We start from the raw sequence: 19,579 nt of genomic DNA on the forward strand, positions 1-19,579 counted from the left end.
CTGTCAAACTTTGGTTTTGTAGGAAGTTTCCTTTCTGTACGGTAGTACTATTACTTTCTGTGACCAAAGGGAGGAGGGCTAAGTAAAACAAAACATATATTGACTTGTCCTTTATTCAATTTAATGCATAAACGAAAACCAGTTCACGTCTATATTTATTTCATAATTGTAAATAATCTCCGGCAGTCGACTTGGTATTGAGGGCGAGTCTTGGCTTTTCGACTAATATTTATACTCGTAGTTACACTGGTAGATATAAAATGTTACCTATTTTGTTATTTTTATAGGATAAGATAGGCCCCATTTCTAGGCAATAGTATGTATGTATGTATGTATGTACATATATACTTTATTGTACATAGAAATAAAAACACGAGAAACACAGTTACAGAGTGAATTAAATACAACAAAGGCGAACTTTTTTTTTTGAGGCGATATTGTGGTAATAAGAGATTTTAAAAGCAATTTTTCAACATAGTCTCAAAGCCAACACTCTGATATAGCAAGCTCGGAGCTCCGCCGTCGACGTATACCTTCACTTTGGAATGAATCCTGCTTAACTCTAACACATAAGAAAACTATACATTAACCGAAGTTGATCAATAAATAAATTCTGTTTTTAATTACAAAACTAACCGACATACATACAGTCCCTGAGATCTAAACTTACAATAAAACTTTGGATTAAAAATTATAATAATTATGAATCAATTCGGTTTGTACATTTTTACAAAGTAATCTGAGTCCAGTTAAATGCTGTAGCTATATTGAAGAAATTAAATGCAAAAGTTTACAAGTTGTGACAGTTAAAGGCACCTTAACTAATGAAAATATACAACACAGAGGTTCTTTTCACAGAACACATGGAGTGGACATACTTTATACGACCATATACAACGAGATACTAATGACGCCTAAAAGTAAACAAAATTATAGACACAATTTTTTTAGTTTAAGGAGATGGCTAAAGCCTTACTAGGAATATATGATCACGCGCTATGTTGCGGAATTTCACGGGAACTATATTTTTTCATAGTAAGTATACTAAACTGTCAGACTGTCACCCTATACATATGAATAACAGCGCCCTCTTGACAATGATCATATTCATTACTGGGCACTGGGCAGGATTTAAATTGTCAAACATTAGCGCTTGACAACCAAATTGAAAACTTTCGTCATCAAATTCGCGGTAAAAAAAATTGCACTAGTTTATGCGTCTTTAATATTTATTGTTGTCTATGGTATGATTCCATGTGCGCTGCGCCTTATTCAAATAATACGATACAATTCCATTATTTACTGTTTACTGGAAGATTCGAATCGCTCGCGCGGTATAAAAACTGCAACATTACACCAAAAATATAAAATTTGTATGAGTAATTACAAAACTTACGCGGTAGGTGCAATCATAAGGAATGTGCTGATTATTATATTATACGTATGGCAACATTGACAACAAAAATCACAATATATATTTTTTTAATGACATTAGGCTCATTACTCGATATTGTGTTTTTTATTATCTGTTGCCCATATTAACTCGAATTAGGTAAAATTTTATTGGCAATAATATCACAAATTAATATTATCAATCGGTTTTAACTTCGTAATGTTTTGTGCTCGTTTTTGAGAAGCCAGTTGCACCTAACTCAGAGCTATGAAAAAATCTTTAAATTTCATTAAAAGTTTATAATTTTCGAATTCGAAACGTCATAATAATTTGAAGCTCAACAATGCCGATGATGATATGTTGATAGATATAACAAGTAACACATAAGCCAATATGTGATATATTCTATTCAATTTTCTATTGAACGACCTATATAATAATCGTGTAACTTTGATAATGTCACTAGTTTTTATTTCGAATTTTAGCGACATACTAAACGATAACTAAGTTTCGTTGATAGAAAATCGTATTGAAAAAACCAGAAATTGGCCTGGGTATAATTCCCTTATAATGAAGCGTGAATATAGTCCAATACATCTAAAAAAACATATATGTCATGTGAAAGAAATTAATGACAATTATTTGGCTCAGGACTTAAATTAAATTGACATCTATTCCACTACATAGAATATTGAGCAATCATTTGATTGTCTTTCGAAGCTTAAGGTCGCGGAACAAAATCGAAGCGGCATTGCTAACTTCAAAACATAATTAAGTATCGCGGTTAAGTACTAGTCGCTACTGCTTTGAGAATAACTGCGTATAGAAGCGACATTGAAAATAAAACGGCCGATATTATGTCTTATGTACCTATTGGATTATAAAGTCTTGAAAATCACCAATATTCTTCAAAATAAGTAGTATTCTGCAATGTTCTGCCGCCAGAGTGCAGCACTAGCACAAACCGTAAAATCATAGAACAACTTATAGTCCGACAAGAAATTGTAGAAAATTATTGAGGGCGCCACTTCCTGCGTAACTGTCACATTTTTGACGTAAAATGCTTAAACATGGCAACAATTTAGTATGGATTCCTTTTTAGTTCGATTTTATTTAATTTCCACTATTTTATGTCGCACTATATATATTATACTATGCAGTAAACATTATTTTGACGTTTTCACAGATTATTTGTTATATGACGGTTTATTGTTTGAGCTAGTGGCGCCCCCTACACTGAGTTTTGTGTAATATTCCCTAATAGTTAAATTATCCATGGGTTATTTAATTTATCCATCGTCGGTCGCTTCTATACGCCTCAGCAAAACCGCCAATACAACTCAGTTTCACTAGTTACTCCCAAAACTACCGCACATACTACCGTAAAGCTGTCAGCCTCACCGAGGCAAAAATAAGAACTACAAGCGAATGAAGCTTTCAACCTTGCTCGGTCACGTTCTGATCTACAATAACTTTCTTGCTCACAGAGTATATAGGCGGCGAGTCAACCTTACCCGACATGGCTTGTATGCGGCTCTTAACCGATTCCAAAGGCGCTGCGTCGATTTTTTCATCGATGCTTGAAGATGAGTGCTGAAAAGAGCCGCCGACTTCAGAATTTCCATAGATATGTTGCTCTCTAATATTACCGTATAGATTATAATTATGGATCAGAGCGGAGACTCGATTAGAAGTCACTGGGAGGCTGCTATGTTCTTTAGGTAGTTCAGTAGTAGTAATTTGACTAGTGGTAACAGGTTGGTTGATTTTGAAGTCTGGCTTCGGTTCCTCTTGGACGGCGGGTTGGAGGGTGTTTTGGGGGGAGAAGTTGGTGGGTTGGGGGGAGAATGGGGGGGACAGGACGGACGGGTCTTGGAGCGCGGCGCGCCAGTCGATGGCGGGGTGTCGCTCGCGGATGCAGTCTACTACGTCGAGGAGGTTTTTAGCGTCCATCGCTAGTACGTGAGCCGCTGCGAGCATATTTCTGGAATAAAAAATGGAATTATTAACTTAGTAATTTGTAAAACATACATAGGTTAAGTTTAGGCCATTTAACGCCACTTGCACCATCCCACTAACCCGGGCTTAACAGGTTAAACCTGGAGTTACCATGGTTACCAGTATAATTTGACACTGAGTTAACTGGTTAACCAGTTAACCCTGGGTTAGTGGGATGGTGCAAGTGGTGGTGAGGGTATTTCTTTAACCCGTAGGCATAAATCGCGAGGAAGAGCACATACTAAACTAAGCAAGAACAAAACGCCTGAAGTGAACTTTAGCAGTATAGCGAGTAGCCGGTTGCTGAAACTACTAACAAGAAAAAGCAAAACATACGAAATACTGATGTCAGCGACCAGTTTCACTAAGCTGACAATAGTTATCTGACATCGACCATCCACCGTACATTGCTTGTCCAAAAAGTAAACGTTGTCGGTAAATAATGTCGACAACGCAGAAGTGTACAAGAAATTGATAAAGTCAATAAGCGCTTGGGTGCTGTTTATCTATGACGTTTTATTAGCTAGTACATATGTTACGATGTTTTTCAGTGGTCGTACTCACTTGGTGTACTCGTGGTGTAGCGTGGTCGCGGCATATTGGAGCGCCAGTCGCATTGCTTCTACTAGGGCCGCCATGTCTTTGCTCAGCACCTGATGAGCCATCTCCACCTCCCTGAAATGTATAATATAAAGATGAGATTAACACATTCCCTGCCACACTTGTAGCGGATAGCGCGTTTTTTCCGCTTTAGCTTTGTATGCGTACAAACAAAGAACCCGATTAGCGGGTCGCTAGCGGTGAATATGTTTATCGCCTATGGTAGGCGAGAAGATAACGAATGAAGAGGTATTACGAAGAGTGAAAGAGAAGACAATGATATTGAACACCATCAACAACAGACAAACAACGGAAAAATGATTGGACATTTGTTACGGCACGACAACTTCTTTCAACTCAACGAGTTGCAAACAGAATTGTGCCATATCACATCGAGTGTTCACCATGAAATGATAAGAAAATCAACAGGCAGCGGACTCATTAAAAGATTGGCGATTTGCGTAAGACAAGAGGGATCACATTTTGAGCATTTAATTAATTAATTAAAAAAAAATACCCACTTAATTGACTACGGCAGTTTCATGTATGTTTTTAATTTGATTAAAATGATTAATTTCACGTTGTTCCTTTCTTTTAAAATACAATGTTACTTAAGCAGAGTTATTATTTTTTAGCCATTCTTTCGATTGGCATCATAAAAGTAGGGTGATTTTTTTTTTGACATTTAAGTCGGTTCGATTCCCAGACGAAGCAAGTAATTTTTAGAAAATCTATGAATGCAGAATTACTAACTTTTAAAAATAACAAAGTCTTCTTTGAGCAAAATACACTATCTACGATATTTAAGGTACTTCTCCTTCATGTCCTATAAGTTTGGGACACCCTGTATATATATATATATAGCACATAATGCACGGAGTTCTGTGCCGATGGCCTGCAGGGCTTGCGGAAGGGCGCGCCGTTGGTATCGAGATTATGTAGAATGCAGCACGTGAATTCCCGGGATGACTATAGCTACTATAGTGCCTACAACCCTTGACGGTTGTAGCCGTCAAAATGTTCAAGAGACAATTAAACACTACAATGGAAATGGCACTACAACGAACGTTGTAAATCTTAACGCATCCTGCATTTTAGTGGCGATGGCTTGCACGGCTTGTAACACGTCGGGCGCGGGGCCTGCCGTTGGTGGCGAGGTCATATGTATTGTATAACTTATGTCGGCTTGCCAACAAACACAGATAACTAGATAACTGCTGACTGTTGCTCCGCGCTCGGGGTAGGGCACCACAACGTTGTCAACGGTGGCACACAACGCCCGCAGTTCAGTCCCAATAGCCCGCAGAGCTTGCAGCACGGCGGGTGCGGGCGGCGCGTCGTTGTATGTAGAATGTATTACAGACACAGAGAGGGGCGATCGGACGAAGAGACACACTCACCGTTGCTCCGCACTCGGGAAGGGCACCACAACGTTGTCAACGGTGGCACACAAGGCCCTCAGCTCGGTGCCGATGGCCCGCACGGCCTGCAGCACGGCGGGCGCGGGCGGCGCGGCGTGGGTGGCGAGGTTGGCGAGCTTCATGACGCCGCGCACCACGCCGGTCGTCAGGCAGTACACGGGGTCGTCCGTGTGCAAGCGGGGCTGGAATTACGAGTACAGAGACTATTATATACAGACTTCATTTTTAAAGAAAGACCGCATTTGGTACGACACTTAACCGATTACCAAAGAGAATAGATATTATAGAGGGTTATTGTCATAGTAAACTTTGTAGTCACAGTAAATTTACTGCCATCTATCGACACTGAAATTAAAACTAAAAATGAAAAAATATAAGCCTATCAATACATTTATATATAGGTACTTACATGGATAAGCGTTTTTTTTTTTTTTTAGAACGCCATATGACTCTGACTTACGTTCTTCCACTGATATGACATATGTATTAAAATTGTTAAATATCAAACGGTGTAGTCAACGCCATCTAGCCAACTATAGGCCAAATGTGTGGCGCCATCTACTCCAGAATGACTTTTTCTTGATTTCCGAGGCACGTTTTTTCATTAGACTTTATTTATCTTATACGGAGTTACATATATCTTTGCGATTACACATGAGATCCTATTAGATGTAGGTATTTAATATTTGTAGCTCAAATTCAAGGGGTAATTAATCTCTCAACTCCCATGCGTACCTATTTCGACAGTGTAAAAAGGGGTTTTTCTCAAAATTGGACGGCAAAGTCGACTTTGCCGTTTAAAAAATAGGTTGCAAAGCGCGTAGTTTATGGTCAGTCAAAAATTAAAAAGTTAAAAACATTGCAGTCTCGATTTTGGGACTGCAATGTTGCATACAAATTCCATTATTTGTCGAGTTCCAAACTTTTTAAAAGTTGAAATGGCCATATCAAATGAAGGCACAGGCCCATTAAACAGCCAAAAAGATGATTAGTACCGCGACTATTTAGCTGTCTCAAATAGGTTGGCGTATTTTCGGCAGAAAAATACACTTCTATTTTTTTATTAAAAAAATAAAAAGGCGACAAAGCTAATTTTTCAATTGTTTCTACTTTTTTCTGTGAAAATATATACGTAAGAAAGTTGCTTTTGTAAAATATTTCTATGATATTTATATTTCTTGCACCATTTTTGAGAAAAGCACTATATATGACTCGGCTGGAAGGCTACTTGCTGGCTTCGGATTCAATTAAACGGACTCCCAAGGTCGTCCGTTTAAAACGAATCCTCAGCCTGCAAGTAGCTACTTCCGAGCCTCGACAATAATGTACTATTTAATATTCCATACATTGTATATAAAGTCGCGTGTGCGATTCCGATCTTCTTCCAGTACTCACCCTGTCCTCGCTCGATGGCTTGTCATTTGGCTTCACAGTGTTCGCTGGACTATTTTCCGACGAGTTAGGCGCTAGAAAAATCAAAATTCCATTAATTTTCGCTTATAATAAAAAGCTATACCTACTGCTATCCGTGAGTCGCGAGTTCGTGTCTCACTCGAGGCGATGGTTAATTCATAAATTTTTATTCAATAATTAGATAAAGTCGCGATGCTTTCTGGCTGTCACATAACAATATTAATTATTATAAACAGAATATGACCAAACCACTTTTTCACACAATTGCCACTGGAGTGTGACTACTTAAAAAAATCATTTTTTTTATAAAATACTTTGATTTGTTACCAAGTAGTATATTTTATTTATATTAGAGATAATATAGGTGTGTTACAGTCAGGTTACAGTACCACCGCCCACACTGTTAACTGACAGTTCATAAACCTTATTACAGAATCCATTAGGTCCACCGAAGGGCAGTTAAGAGTGTAGCTGTTTGTACCTGTCTGGTTGGGCGTCTTGTCCTGCACAGCGATGTTCTGCACGCCCTCCGCCAGCTTTTCAGCCTCCGCCTCCGTGGACTGTACGGTTGACAGGCGATTCTGTAATCATTTATTTCATTCAGCAAGCGAAAGCGAAGGTCTCCGTTTTTGACCGTACGAAGCGAAGGTCTTTGATTCACCTTGGGTCATTGACATAGATATCTAGGGACTGGCTTTACGGGCAATAATAATGAGGCATGACAGGGCCCAGTACAGGGGTGTGACACCGACACCGCTACAACGCGATTGGTTGATGAGTTCGCATCACGCGCGCGATTGGTTGATGAGTTCGCATTACGCGCGCTATTGGTCGCAACTAGTTGCGTTAGACTGCACGATTGGCTGGAATTCGTGAGTAACACCGCGGAACTGGTACCATTTTTAGTGCCCGTGCCCGTACTTAGATATTATACGTCAATGCCTTGGGTACAAATGCTTTCGTATGTCTATCCGGATTGTCAACCGATTCTCGTGAAAGTTTTAAGATCTAAACCAAAAAAAATAAAGTAAAAAAAAAGTAAAGTAAGTAAAGTTTAAATCAGTGTTTTGGTGAACAGGTTCGATAATCATATGGATTTTATTGTCGATTCAGTTTCGGGTTTTTTTTTTAAGTAGTGGAGCCATGGGTGTTCGCGAGGTCTACAGCTCACACAGCCACTAGTTAAAATGAATCAACAAAACTTTTCCTACGTGTTTTTGAAAATTTGCAAAGTTTTCGATTATTCCTACCTAATCTATCAAGTTATTAAAATTTCCTAATATAAAACCCTAGTAAGAACCCGAACTTTTGAGTAGGCAAAAAATGTAAGAACCCTAAAACCACCCAAATGTAGCCCAAAAGCTCCAAACTATGGACACTATGGTCTAAAATGAACTCGAATATCTTAATTCAGACGTGGTTTTTACCAGTTTGTCCTCTTGCATCTGCAGCCATCGGCGGTCCTCTTCACTCTGATGTTGCTGTCTCGCCAGCTCGGCCAGCAGGCGTCTCTCCACCGCTTGCTCGGTGTCCAATTCTGGACTCTGTAGCGTTAGAAATAGGGTTAGAATTGATTCAACGAGTTTAGTTGACATTAAAAGGTCCATTTGAGAGTGGTTTTGGAGAAAGATTATTGTTTAAGGCTATTGATTAAAATACTAAAACTACTTACTGTCGAAAACATCTAGTGACAGATATTTTAGATTAAAAACAATAGATATGTTCTGCAATAGACTCCTATAGCATAATCGAAATAGGACACAGGTCGAAATCTGTAGGACAGTCCTGAAATTTGATATGTACATATGTTAATAAAAGATCCTGTTTTATACGTTTACAGACCATCTGTAGTTTAGGGTCTAGATACCGCCGCCATCTTGGAAAATTTCGTCCTTTGCCCTATTGCCATTGTGCTAATATTAATTGGTAAGATATTTGCCTAGTTTATGCAATAATAATTGACAAAAAAGCTGGTAAATACTAAATTAGAACATTGTTGGAATACATTGTAAACTTTAAATGCGAAAAGAAATATTAACGATCTCTCAAATGGATTCATTTGGAACTAACATTGAGGTTAGTATTTTTTTTTACAATTTGTACAGTTTTAATTATACCAAAAATGTTAAATGGTTCATTTTAGTGAAGAAATATTAATTAATTCAGATGTTCTGGAGCCAAAAGTTCCCAAGGGATGTGGTTAACGACAATGTTAGTTCTTTCTCTTTTTAAAGTTAAAAAATGTGTCCCACGTGAAAAATTAAATCTCAAAACATTTTTCACGTGTGACACAAAAATAAAAATAAAAAACCCAAATTCTACCGGAGAAAACCAACGGACACACAAATGTCTGCAAAAAAATAAACATTTACAAAAGTAAAATAAAACGTGTAACAACTAGGGTATGTACAATACAAGTGCCTGTCAAATTCAAAATCTACAAGTCGCCAACATGCAGCTAAGAACCTACGAAATAAAATAAAAATGTCTAAGAAACCTTCATGCAGGGAAATTCACCTGGACGGGTTGGGCGACCGCGACCGCCGAACACTCTTGCCGCGACGCGTACAGCGCTTGCGCGTCCACACTGGTCGCCGACGCAAAGTGTGGACGCGGCGCGAACGGCGCGCTCGGCGTGTACTGACTCGCGGTCTGCGCGGACACTTGCGGCCGATACAACATCGGCTGAGGCCCTTGTACCACGTTATGCCCGCTGTATATAGGCTGAGACGCGCTCGCGTAAGACATGGGAGGGATCACTCCCATAGGTTGAGAAACAAAGGTTTGAGATAACGGACTGGCTGAGCGTTGAGGGAAAAACGCTTGACTAGAAGCTATAGGAGGCGACGGCATCTGCTTTGGCATCATTTGCATGACATGACTAGGTTTGACTGGGCTTTGGGAGTACGGGACGCCTTGGACGACACCGACCGGCACACCGTACGTGACCGGGTGAGAGGCGACCATCGAAGGTCTGTACTGCTGCTTTGTTAGACCCGCCTTTTGGGCGGCGACGGCCACGCAGCTTTTGACATTATCGCCCCCGAAATCATAGATCTCTTCGACTAGAGGCGGATCGGGTTGCGATCGCATCTTATTGACGACACTAGCGGCCAACTGAGCATTTAAAGAGCCCTGGACAGAGAACTGTCCTATATCCTGTTCCCTTCTGTTCCTCGGCGGAGGTGACGCCGGGACCGAGTGCTGGCGAGTGAAGGGAGCTATAGGGACGGGGGAGCCCCGGTGGGAGAGACTGCCGCGAGCGTTGCGTTCTAAAGAGCCCATCCTGATCGGCGCTCGTTCGGCCGTGGATAATGTCCCTCGAGTGTTCCTCTCTAACGAGCGAACTCTACTGGCATACGGTTCCGGAGAAGGCTCTTCAGGCGAGACGGTATTCTGGCAGAGATTGTCGCAGCTCTCCCTAGCGCCGACGACGACAGTCAAAGTGTCCTCGGGAACGACGGGATCGAGTTTGTGAAGCGACGCGACCGGGATCGGGACAGTCTGGAGGGGTATGTCTACGACCTCGTCGGGTTTGGGGTTGATGATTTTGGTGATGTCGGTGTCCTCCGGCAGAGCCTGGAAGTCGACGGCGACGGTGTTGAATACCGAGGCGGGCGTGGTGTAGGCCTGCGGGTCGCGGGCGCGCGCCTGGTTCTCGCGCAGCAGGTGCGCCAGCACGAGCGGGCTCTGCGCCACGATGTACGTCTGCGGCGCCGCGCCGCCGCCGCTAGACTCGGCCGCTGCGAACAAGGGGTGTTTTGAATAAACGAAGGTTTTTTTAGGGTAACGAAGTTAAAATATGAAAAAAAAGAAATATATCTAATAAAGTAACACCGAAATGGTTGCAGAAGAAGAATCATTCAGACATCGTTAAGATGTCGGGTGCTCGTGCGAATTGACCTGGAAGTCGCAGACAGAAGCTGGTATAATAATAATTATTAATTTATTTGTTTTAAAAAGAGGATAGTGTTGTTCTTTAACTCCTCGTGTCAACATTGATATCCGCGCAAACGATTGCAAAATTGAATCACGAAAGTAGCCAGTGGTTCTAAAAGTGTTTATTGAGCGTCGCGAGGTTTCCAAAGCACGAGGGTTACTACAACTTTCCTACCGAATAAAACACAAAAGGCTAGTCACTACACCTTATAAAACAAAGTCCCCCGCCGCGTCCGTCTGTTTGTGTGTATATATGTTCGCGACAAACTCAAAAACTACTGAACGGAATTTCATGCGGTTTTCATCTATCAATGAGTAACTCTTGAGGAAGGTTTAAGTGTATAATTTGTTAAGGTTTTGTGTGACCCGCGCGAAGCCGGCGCGGGTCGCTAGTATCTAATATAAAATCGGCCAAGTGCTAGTCGGACTCGCGCACCAAGGGTTCCGTCCTACTATTACGCAAAAAACGGCAAAAAATTACGTTTGTTGTAGGTATGGGAGCACAACTTAAATATTTATTTTATTTTGTTTTTAGTTTTGTTGTTTTAACAGCAACAGAAACACATCATCTGTGAAAATTTCAACTGTCTAGCTATCACGGTTCTTGAGTTACAGCCTGGTGACAGACAAACAGACGGACAGACGGACAGCGGAGTCTTAATAATAGGGTCCAGTTTTTACCCTTTGGGTACGGAACCCTAATAGTATTTTATGCAATCGTGATATAATAGAGAGCATTTCAGTCGAGTACCGTGTTGCTAAGCTTGCTGAGTGGCCTAAGTGAGGTACGAGATTGAAAAGCTTGATTATATCACTACTGTATTGTATTCACTGTTGTATTGTATTGTGTGTATGTGTGTATTGTATATGTGTGTATTGTACATATGTGCTCACCGGTGAGGTTAGTGACGGGCCGGCTGGGCTTGGGCGGCGGCTCGTCACCCCACGAGGCGGCCGCCACGCGCCGGTTCTCGCGCCGCATCGTGTCCCACGCCGTGCTGCGCTCCTCTTGCAGAATCTCACTGGAACCACAAATAATACATTTATTTTTCATTTCTCATACTCATGACCATCTTGGTCAAAAAAACACATGCATTTTACTTTCCTCGTGTTCCAAAGTAGAGTGTTTAACTCGAGAGAAAGGCATAATTTCAGCCTCGGACTATTGGCGCTCGAACGCAGACGCCACGTCACCGAAGTGTCAAAACTGAAATTGAACTTTATGCTTATGCATTTAGGTCTGTGTTGCTCTGTGACCGATTAATCGGTCTTTGGCGTTGGACCTACGGTGCGGATATATCGGTCATTGGTGTCCAAAAGGTTAAATAAAATTTACAAACATATAAAAATGTAGGATTCCGTAATCCGTAGTAATCGACTCGTCATAATAGCCCACCTTAAAAGAGGCTACTTTCCTACTAGTCAAATCAGCTTCTTTTTTAGAACTGTCAAAACAAGTATAACGACGTAAGGTCAACTCACCTACTTTTCATATTTCGATCCGATTTATAAAATATAAATTGTGTATAAAAATAACTGCTATCTATGTTTTTCTAATAATTATCTGGTGCTTTATTTCGTGCACGGTGTGAAATAATTTATTTTTCTCAAACATGCAATGAAATATTAATGTTATGTTCCTTATAATAGGCTGCGAAGTATGACGTTTCAGGTGCGGCTAGGACAAAAGGTCGTTAATGGAATTTCATACACATCTTGCAGGCCTAGGCCGGCAAAGTCCTCTTTTTTAATTTTCATTTCACAGATATTTGTGACACAGCATCGTGGCATTCATCCGTTAAAAAAAAACTAGAGGCAGTATTTGCTTTATGGTTCGTAATGACACTCTGCCACTACGCCTATAAAAAAAAAAAACAAAAAACAATGTTTGCTATAATTTGCAGTTTTATTTGTATAAAATCAACATGCACTTAATAAATAATACATTCAATAATTTTATAATTTTAAATTATAAATTTAACTACACAAATAAAAACATTTAAAATATTTCATCTAAACGTTAGCGGTAAAAAGGTCTACTCAAACACGCGTAGTTATATTTTTTAAATTGTTATGGAGGTAAAGTTGAAAAATATTCATTCGGTTTTATTGGATTTATGGTGCGTTGTTGATTTTTTGACTTTAATATGAGTTCCGACGAAATAATGAAATTAATATTAATTGTAATCGTAGGTGTTGGAATTGGCAGCGTAAGCAGAATTGATTTTAATAACTTGCTGCCTCTGCCGCCAAGTCAAAGACGAAGTATGTAACTAATAAGTACAGGAAACATCCCAAAATCAAACGAGCAATTCTTGTATATTTATGTATATATTTCGAGGATCTCGGCAACGGCTCTAACGATTTCGATGAAATTTGCTATATATGGGGGTTTTCGATCTAGCTAGGTCTTACCTCTGAGAAAACGCGCAATTTTGAATTTTTATATTATTACTCCCAGATATTTTAAGCATTAATTAGGGTAATTCGCCAGTAACTGGCCACCCTAAACTAAAATGAAAATTCTATTCACCTATAAACAGAATTCATTTTAGTATAAGGCGGCTAGTTATTGAAGGCTGGCCAGTTATTGAAACCTTTATACTAAAATGAATTCTGTTTATAGGTGAATAGAAATAGAATTCATTTTTAGTTTAGGGTGGCCAGTTACTGGCGAAATACCCTATTCAGAATTACAAATTAGATAACGGTCATTGATAATGTTCAACATGCCGTTCGCAAAAATAATATTTTACTACAATAACATTGTTAAAACGTTAACTTGATGGAATCACTCGTTGATAAAGTCGTATTTTAGTAGACATAACGTTACTCAGTTTGCACTCAGCACAGCGACATCTAGCGTCAAATTGCGCAAACATCTATGTTGTAAAAGACCGTTTGTAGGAATGCAGAAGGCCTACCGCGAACCACGTTCGACCCGTTGCATCTCTGTCGCACTTGTGAATTCGTACGTAAGGGTGACAGGGAGGTAACACGTCGAACGAAATGAAAGTCTTTGATGTGAACACCAAATGTTATATTTCGGAGCACAAAATTCATACATTCAAATGATGCGACGGATAAAGGAAAACGTTATATAGTTGGTCAAACAAATTTGTCAGGAAAACTATACTCATCCTTTTCTTTTGGGTGGTAGTACTAGTGTAAGAAAAAGATAGTATGATTGTGTCTGTCTATGATTGAAATGAGACAGTCCTGTGACAAACTATCACTAACCCTCTTATTCATAAACGCGCTACAAACCTCGATTAGCTAATAATCGTTTGTCCTTCTCTGTCATTTAGACTTATCTATTTGTAAGAAAGGGATAAAACATAATTTAACTAAATCAGGCATGTAAAGTTTTATGAATATTGTCCAATGTGTATTGCGTCTCACATTTTGCTTCAATGAGAGAGTGAGACGCACTGACATTGGACAGGTGGAATTATTAACAAATATTTGTTTATTTCACACATTTAAATATTAAATACAAGTATGTAGCTACAATATTTTTTTTTAAATAATGTCATGCAATTGACATTTAATTTCTGTAATACTTGATCTGCAAATGCAGAAGCTAATATGAGAGCCTTTAACTGTATAATATGGCATATATGGCTGTTAGCCGATGCTCGAAGTACAAATAAAAAAAAATACTTTCCACTCTAGGGTGGGAATTGCAATTTTCCACCCGGCTATCAGCATATGAAAGGTGAACTTTCCGAATAGGAGAGATGAATAAGTTTTTGGCAAAAATTTCATTACCAAATATTAATTATATTTTATTATTAATTGCTTTTATCGCTGACTGTACTTTTCTTACGACAGACAACCAATACTCATCGAGACAATTCTAAAAACCCCAAACACAATTAGGTTGCGTTGTTTCATCACAGAGTTCCTATGGCCACCTCCATCTCTCCATCTCCATCTCCATCATCAGATCAGCTCGATGGTACCATAATATTGCATTGTCATCCGATTTATACATGCATGAAAAATTTCAGCTAAATCGGAAACCGGGAAGTGGATCAAATTTAACTTGCAAGATTTGATTATTTGATTACAGACAGACAGACAGACAGACAACGGGACTGGTGAAACTAAACAAAAGCTTGTAAAATCATAAATAAATAAATATTATAGGACATTTTTACGCAAATTGACTAAGCCCCACGGTAAGCTCAAGAAAGCTTGTGTTGTGGGTACTCAGACAACGATATATATAATATATAAATACTTAAATACATAGAAAACAACCATGACTCAGGAACAAATATCTGTATCATCATACAAATAAATGCCCTTACCAGGATTCGAACCCGGGACCATCGGCTTCATAGGCAGGGTCACTACCCACTAGGCCAGACCGGTCGTCATCTTTGATCTTATTGGTATTTGAATCAGAATATACAAATGAACGGTCATAAGTAAATTCCAATATGCCGTTTACAAAAATTAAAAAGGTTGTAATTTATGGTTATTCGATGTGCCCTGACAACGTGCTCGTTAATAAAGTAGTATTTTAGTAGACACAACGTTAGCCAGTTTGCGCGCGGCACAGCGACATCTAGCGACAAATTGAGCCAACACACCTATGTTGTTCAGCCTCAGAATAAATAATAATACTAGGTACAGAATACTCACTCTAACTAACAAAACGCGTCTGTTACGATCAGGACAGATATGGCCGCTAGGTGGCGACAGCGCCACGCGCGGCTTATGGCTAAGCCACCAAAATTGGTGTGGAACGGATGTACTTTTAGCTACCTGTAGCAAAGCGACGAAATCGCGGAGTGAGCCACGCCTGGCCTCAGTAGGGAATATTACGCAAAAATCTGCGTAGAGGGCGTTACTAGGCCAATCACATGGCCTACCGTAAAACACGGCAGTCAAAAGTTTGGTTTCTGCCTCTCTTTACCAAAGACAATAGATAGTATAGAGGGCTATTGCCAAAGTAAATTTTGTAGTCACGGTACATTTACTGCCATCTATCGACACACGATTAAAACTTAAAATAAAATTGAAAATGTATAGATTAATCAAAATATGTTTACGGATAAATGATTTTTAATTTTTATTGTTCCATACTGACCCATGTTCTTTCACTGATATGTGTTAAAATTGTTAAATATCAAACGGTGTCGCCAACGCCATCTAGCCGAGAATAGGCCAAAGGTAAGGCGCCATCTATTCGAGAATGATTTTTTCTTGATTTCCGAGGCACGTTTTTTTCTTAGACTTTATTTATCTTATACGGAATTATATATATCTCTGCTATTACTCTTGCCTATTCGATCGACAGAGAGGCAGATTAAAGAAATTTCAATTTTCGCGTTTCGCGGTAGGCCACCTGTAAACAAACCGCCTTCGTGCATCAATGTCACAGTGAAAACTTGTCAAAAAACTGTTTAAGGCCTAGTATGTATAAGTTACTCTATGGTTTACTAAACTAATTAGTGCTGCACTCTGGCGGCAGAACATTGCAGTAAAGGTTCCGTCACACAGGCGCGTTTTCCGGGCGGGGCGTGAGCGTTTTATATGTAAAAGCGGCATTATAAAACTTTACACTGCCTATGAAAGGTGAACTTTCCGAATAATAATAATAATCCGCCGGTTCCTCTCTCTGCAGCCCTGACCACCGGCAGCTTGGGCCTTGCCCCGCTGCTGGCGGCACCCTAGGTTAGGTTTTTTATAATGTGTTTATATGTATTTTTTATCGTTTTGTGTTTTTATATTCATATTATAAATAACCTAACTTAAGACGAAAAATAAATAAAGAGAATAATAATAATAATAAACTTCATTTATTCAAGTAACATATGATATGACTCATACAATTAATAATTAATAGGAGAGATCATCTTGCATATCTAGTTTGAATATGAGAATCAGAATATCCAAACAAATTAATTCAAATTATGCACAAATAACGGTCATTGGTAAATTCCCAATATGCCGTTAGCAAAAATTAAAACTTTAAAACATAAAAACAATACTATTTATGGTAACGGCGGCTGATAATGTTGTAAAGTACATAGTATATTAGTAGACACAACGTTAGTCAGTTTGCGCGCGGCACAGCGCCATCTAGCGACGAATTGAGCTAACACCCTAACCTATTACCCCCCTATAGCAGGCGTGGCTCACTCCGCGATTTCGTCGCTTTGCTACAGGTTGCTAAAAGTACATCCGTTCCGCCCCAATTTTGGTGGCTAGCCATAACCGCGCGTGGCGCTGTCGCCACCTAGCGGCCATATCTGTCCTGATCGTAACGGACGCGTTTTGTTAGAGAGTGATTTCTACTCTTTTTTGCCAGGCTGTACTAGCCATGAACTTTTCTGATAAACGGTCATAGCTAAATTCAAATATGCCGTCCACAAAAACTTACTCTCGTAACGAGAGATTGTGTCGTAATGATATTACCGTTACAATGTAAAATCGAATCATCGTTGCCTTTAGTTTTCCAAGTCGACATAACGTTAGTCAGTTTGTGCACGGCACAACGACATCTACCGGGGAATAGGGAATATTAGGCAAAACCCTGGAATTGTTCCCAATTCTACAGATTTCTTTTCCAGATTCCCATGTCTACAGATTCCTATTTCTACACATTCCTATGTGTACAGATTCCCAATTCTACAGATTTCCATGTCTACATATTCCTAATTATACAGATTCTTAATTCTATAGATTTTCATGTCAACAGATTCCTTATTCTACAGATTTCCATGTCAACAGATTCCTAATTCTACAGATTTCCATGTCTACAGATTCCTAATCCTATTTTAACTAATGTCCTATTTAATAGATTTTCGATACCGTAAACGTCTTTAGGCTACGATAACCGCTTACCTACAGATGGCCCGTGTGCTTGTTTGCCATCATGAATTAGAATGGCAGGCAATATTTATTTACATATTTTAATGTTTTTCTGTACAATACGCAAACGTTATAATTTTCAAGCAAAAATATTAAATCATACATTCTCTTTGCTTACAAGAGCAAGCAATGTACAAAAGTGTTTGCTTTGACGACTGTACAGTTAAATTAAAATTGAATTTGTTAATTGAAGAGATAGTTTTAAGTTAGAACATTATAATATTAAATACGTTATTAGAATAAAACTGTTGTTTTGTAAATCAGTAAGCAAAACTGGGGACGATCGAAAATCCCTTTTTAATTTAGCCTAACATTTTTATTAGGTACCTACCTAGGTGCTAATCATGAAAAATCTGCTAATATGGGTTGGGAATCTATAGTATGGGAATATGTAGTATTGGAATTCTGTAGTATTCGAAATCTGTAGTGTTGGAATTCTGTAGTATTCAAAATCTGTAGTATTGGGAATCAGTCGTATTGGGAACCTGTAGTATTGGGAGTCAGTCATGTTGGGAATCTGTAGGATTGGAATTATGTAGTATTGGGAAGCTATAGAATTGGGAATCTGTAGTATTGGAAATCTGTAGTATTGGGAATCTGTTGACGTGGAAATAATTCGAAAAAACATGACGATTTGTTTTCAATATTACCGTGCTAAGCTAAAACGTAACAACTGCATACGACTTTCATAACAACATACGACTTTTTAAATTGCGAGGACAATAGGGATGGTGTTATGCTAAATGAAGTAGACTATTTTATTAACTTGTGTTTGGTTTAGGTATTTTCTATATAATTATAAATGTAGTAATAAATTCCTTCTTACAGATTTGTATTTTCCTTTTTTATTTCATGAGATGGAGCTATAAAAAAACTACCTAGTTATTTCAAATTAATAATCAAATTTGGTATTGTCATTTTACATTACTTTCCATTCAGATTCCCACAAGATGCTATTCGCAGAGAACTATGGAAAAAAGCTGTCCAATTAGAGAGACATGAAATTGAGTGGATGCCTGGCAAGATATCTAGAATATGTTCTATTCATGAGATATAACCCGTGAGATAATCCTACCCGGTCTCCTATATGTAGATACATTTTTCCTATCATGCTTTCACTGAATTAATTTAACAAATACACACATTATCTGAAAATATTGATCATTTGAATCCACCCTGTACTGTCACATATATGTAGGTTCCCTCTCAAGCCATTTCCGTCAGTAGAAAAGAGCGGCAAACATATTAACTCACATTATAGACGGGTCTAACGCGAATTATATTCAATTACCTTGCTTGATTTACCGACGTAAATCAGTTTCGTTTCGTATAATGTGAGTTAATATGTGTTCAAAACGCGAAAGTTTAAAATATTATAAGAGCGGCAAATTTAGAAAATGTAAGCGCGCGAACGGCTGTGGTCCTATACAAAATTTTAATTTTGCACCTTTTTCTACTGACAGACTTGCTTGACCGGCTATATACATATAAAATATTCTGAACTGAAAGTGGGGATTTATTGTGACTCCGCCTGTTCAAATATTTTTTGACCCGATTCGTGTACCCATGTAAATTTTGCAGACTGTATAGCTAGTCCGATTTCTAAGATCAAGTTCGCCATACATTTACTATGGCGTCCTTGATCTTAGAAAAACGGACAGACTATACCTGAACGTGACTTCGCACTGCCATGCAGATTGATAATAAAATATACAAAATACTTATTATAGCGGAATACATTTATACAACAATGATATATTTACTTATGTTGAGTGAGTCTGTCATGTCATAACAACATTTTAACTAGTTATCTTTTAATCTGCATTAAATTATTATACGTGAATTATTTGACTGGTTCTTCACTGTATGGCATAAACCTATCCCTGTCCAAGTCATATTCTAATCAAATATGAACCGCGAACTCTCA

At 38.8% G+C, this 19,579-nt stretch overlaps 1 protein-coding gene across 1 annotated transcript in view; it reads right to left on the reverse strand.

Moving 5' to 3' along the window:
- Positions 1 to 95: 95 nt before the first annotated feature.
- Positions 96 to 19,579, reverse strand: part of LOC134800821 (focal adhesion kinase 1) — a 95,721-nt gene continuing 76,237 nt past the window's right edge. Inside the window, exons 20-27 of the mRNA XM_063773378.1 lie at positions 11,659 to 11,786; positions 9,349 to 10,568; positions 8,253 to 8,369; positions 7,307 to 7,406; positions 6,808 to 6,878; positions 5,392 to 5,594; positions 3,956 to 4,066; positions 96 to 3,377 (exon numbers count right to left, since the gene is read on the reverse strand). Of these exons, the coding sequence (XP_063629448.1) occupies positions 2,831 to 3,377; positions 3,956 to 4,066; positions 5,392 to 5,594; positions 6,808 to 6,878; positions 7,307 to 7,406; positions 8,253 to 8,369; positions 9,349 to 10,568; positions 11,659 to 11,786 (2,497 nt within the window). The 3' untranslated portion in view covers positions 96 to 2,830. The remainder of the gene's footprint in view (positions 3,378 to 3,955; positions 4,067 to 5,391; positions 5,595 to 6,807; positions 6,879 to 7,306; positions 7,407 to 8,252; positions 8,370 to 9,348; positions 10,569 to 11,658; positions 11,787 to 19,579) is intronic.

Source organism: Cydia splendana, chromosome 20 (assembly GCF_910591565.1).
Source record: "Cydia splendana chromosome 20, ilCydSple1.2, whole genome shotgun sequence".
NCBI lineage: Eukaryota > Metazoa > Arthropoda > Insecta > Lepidoptera > Tortricidae > Cydia > Cydia splendana.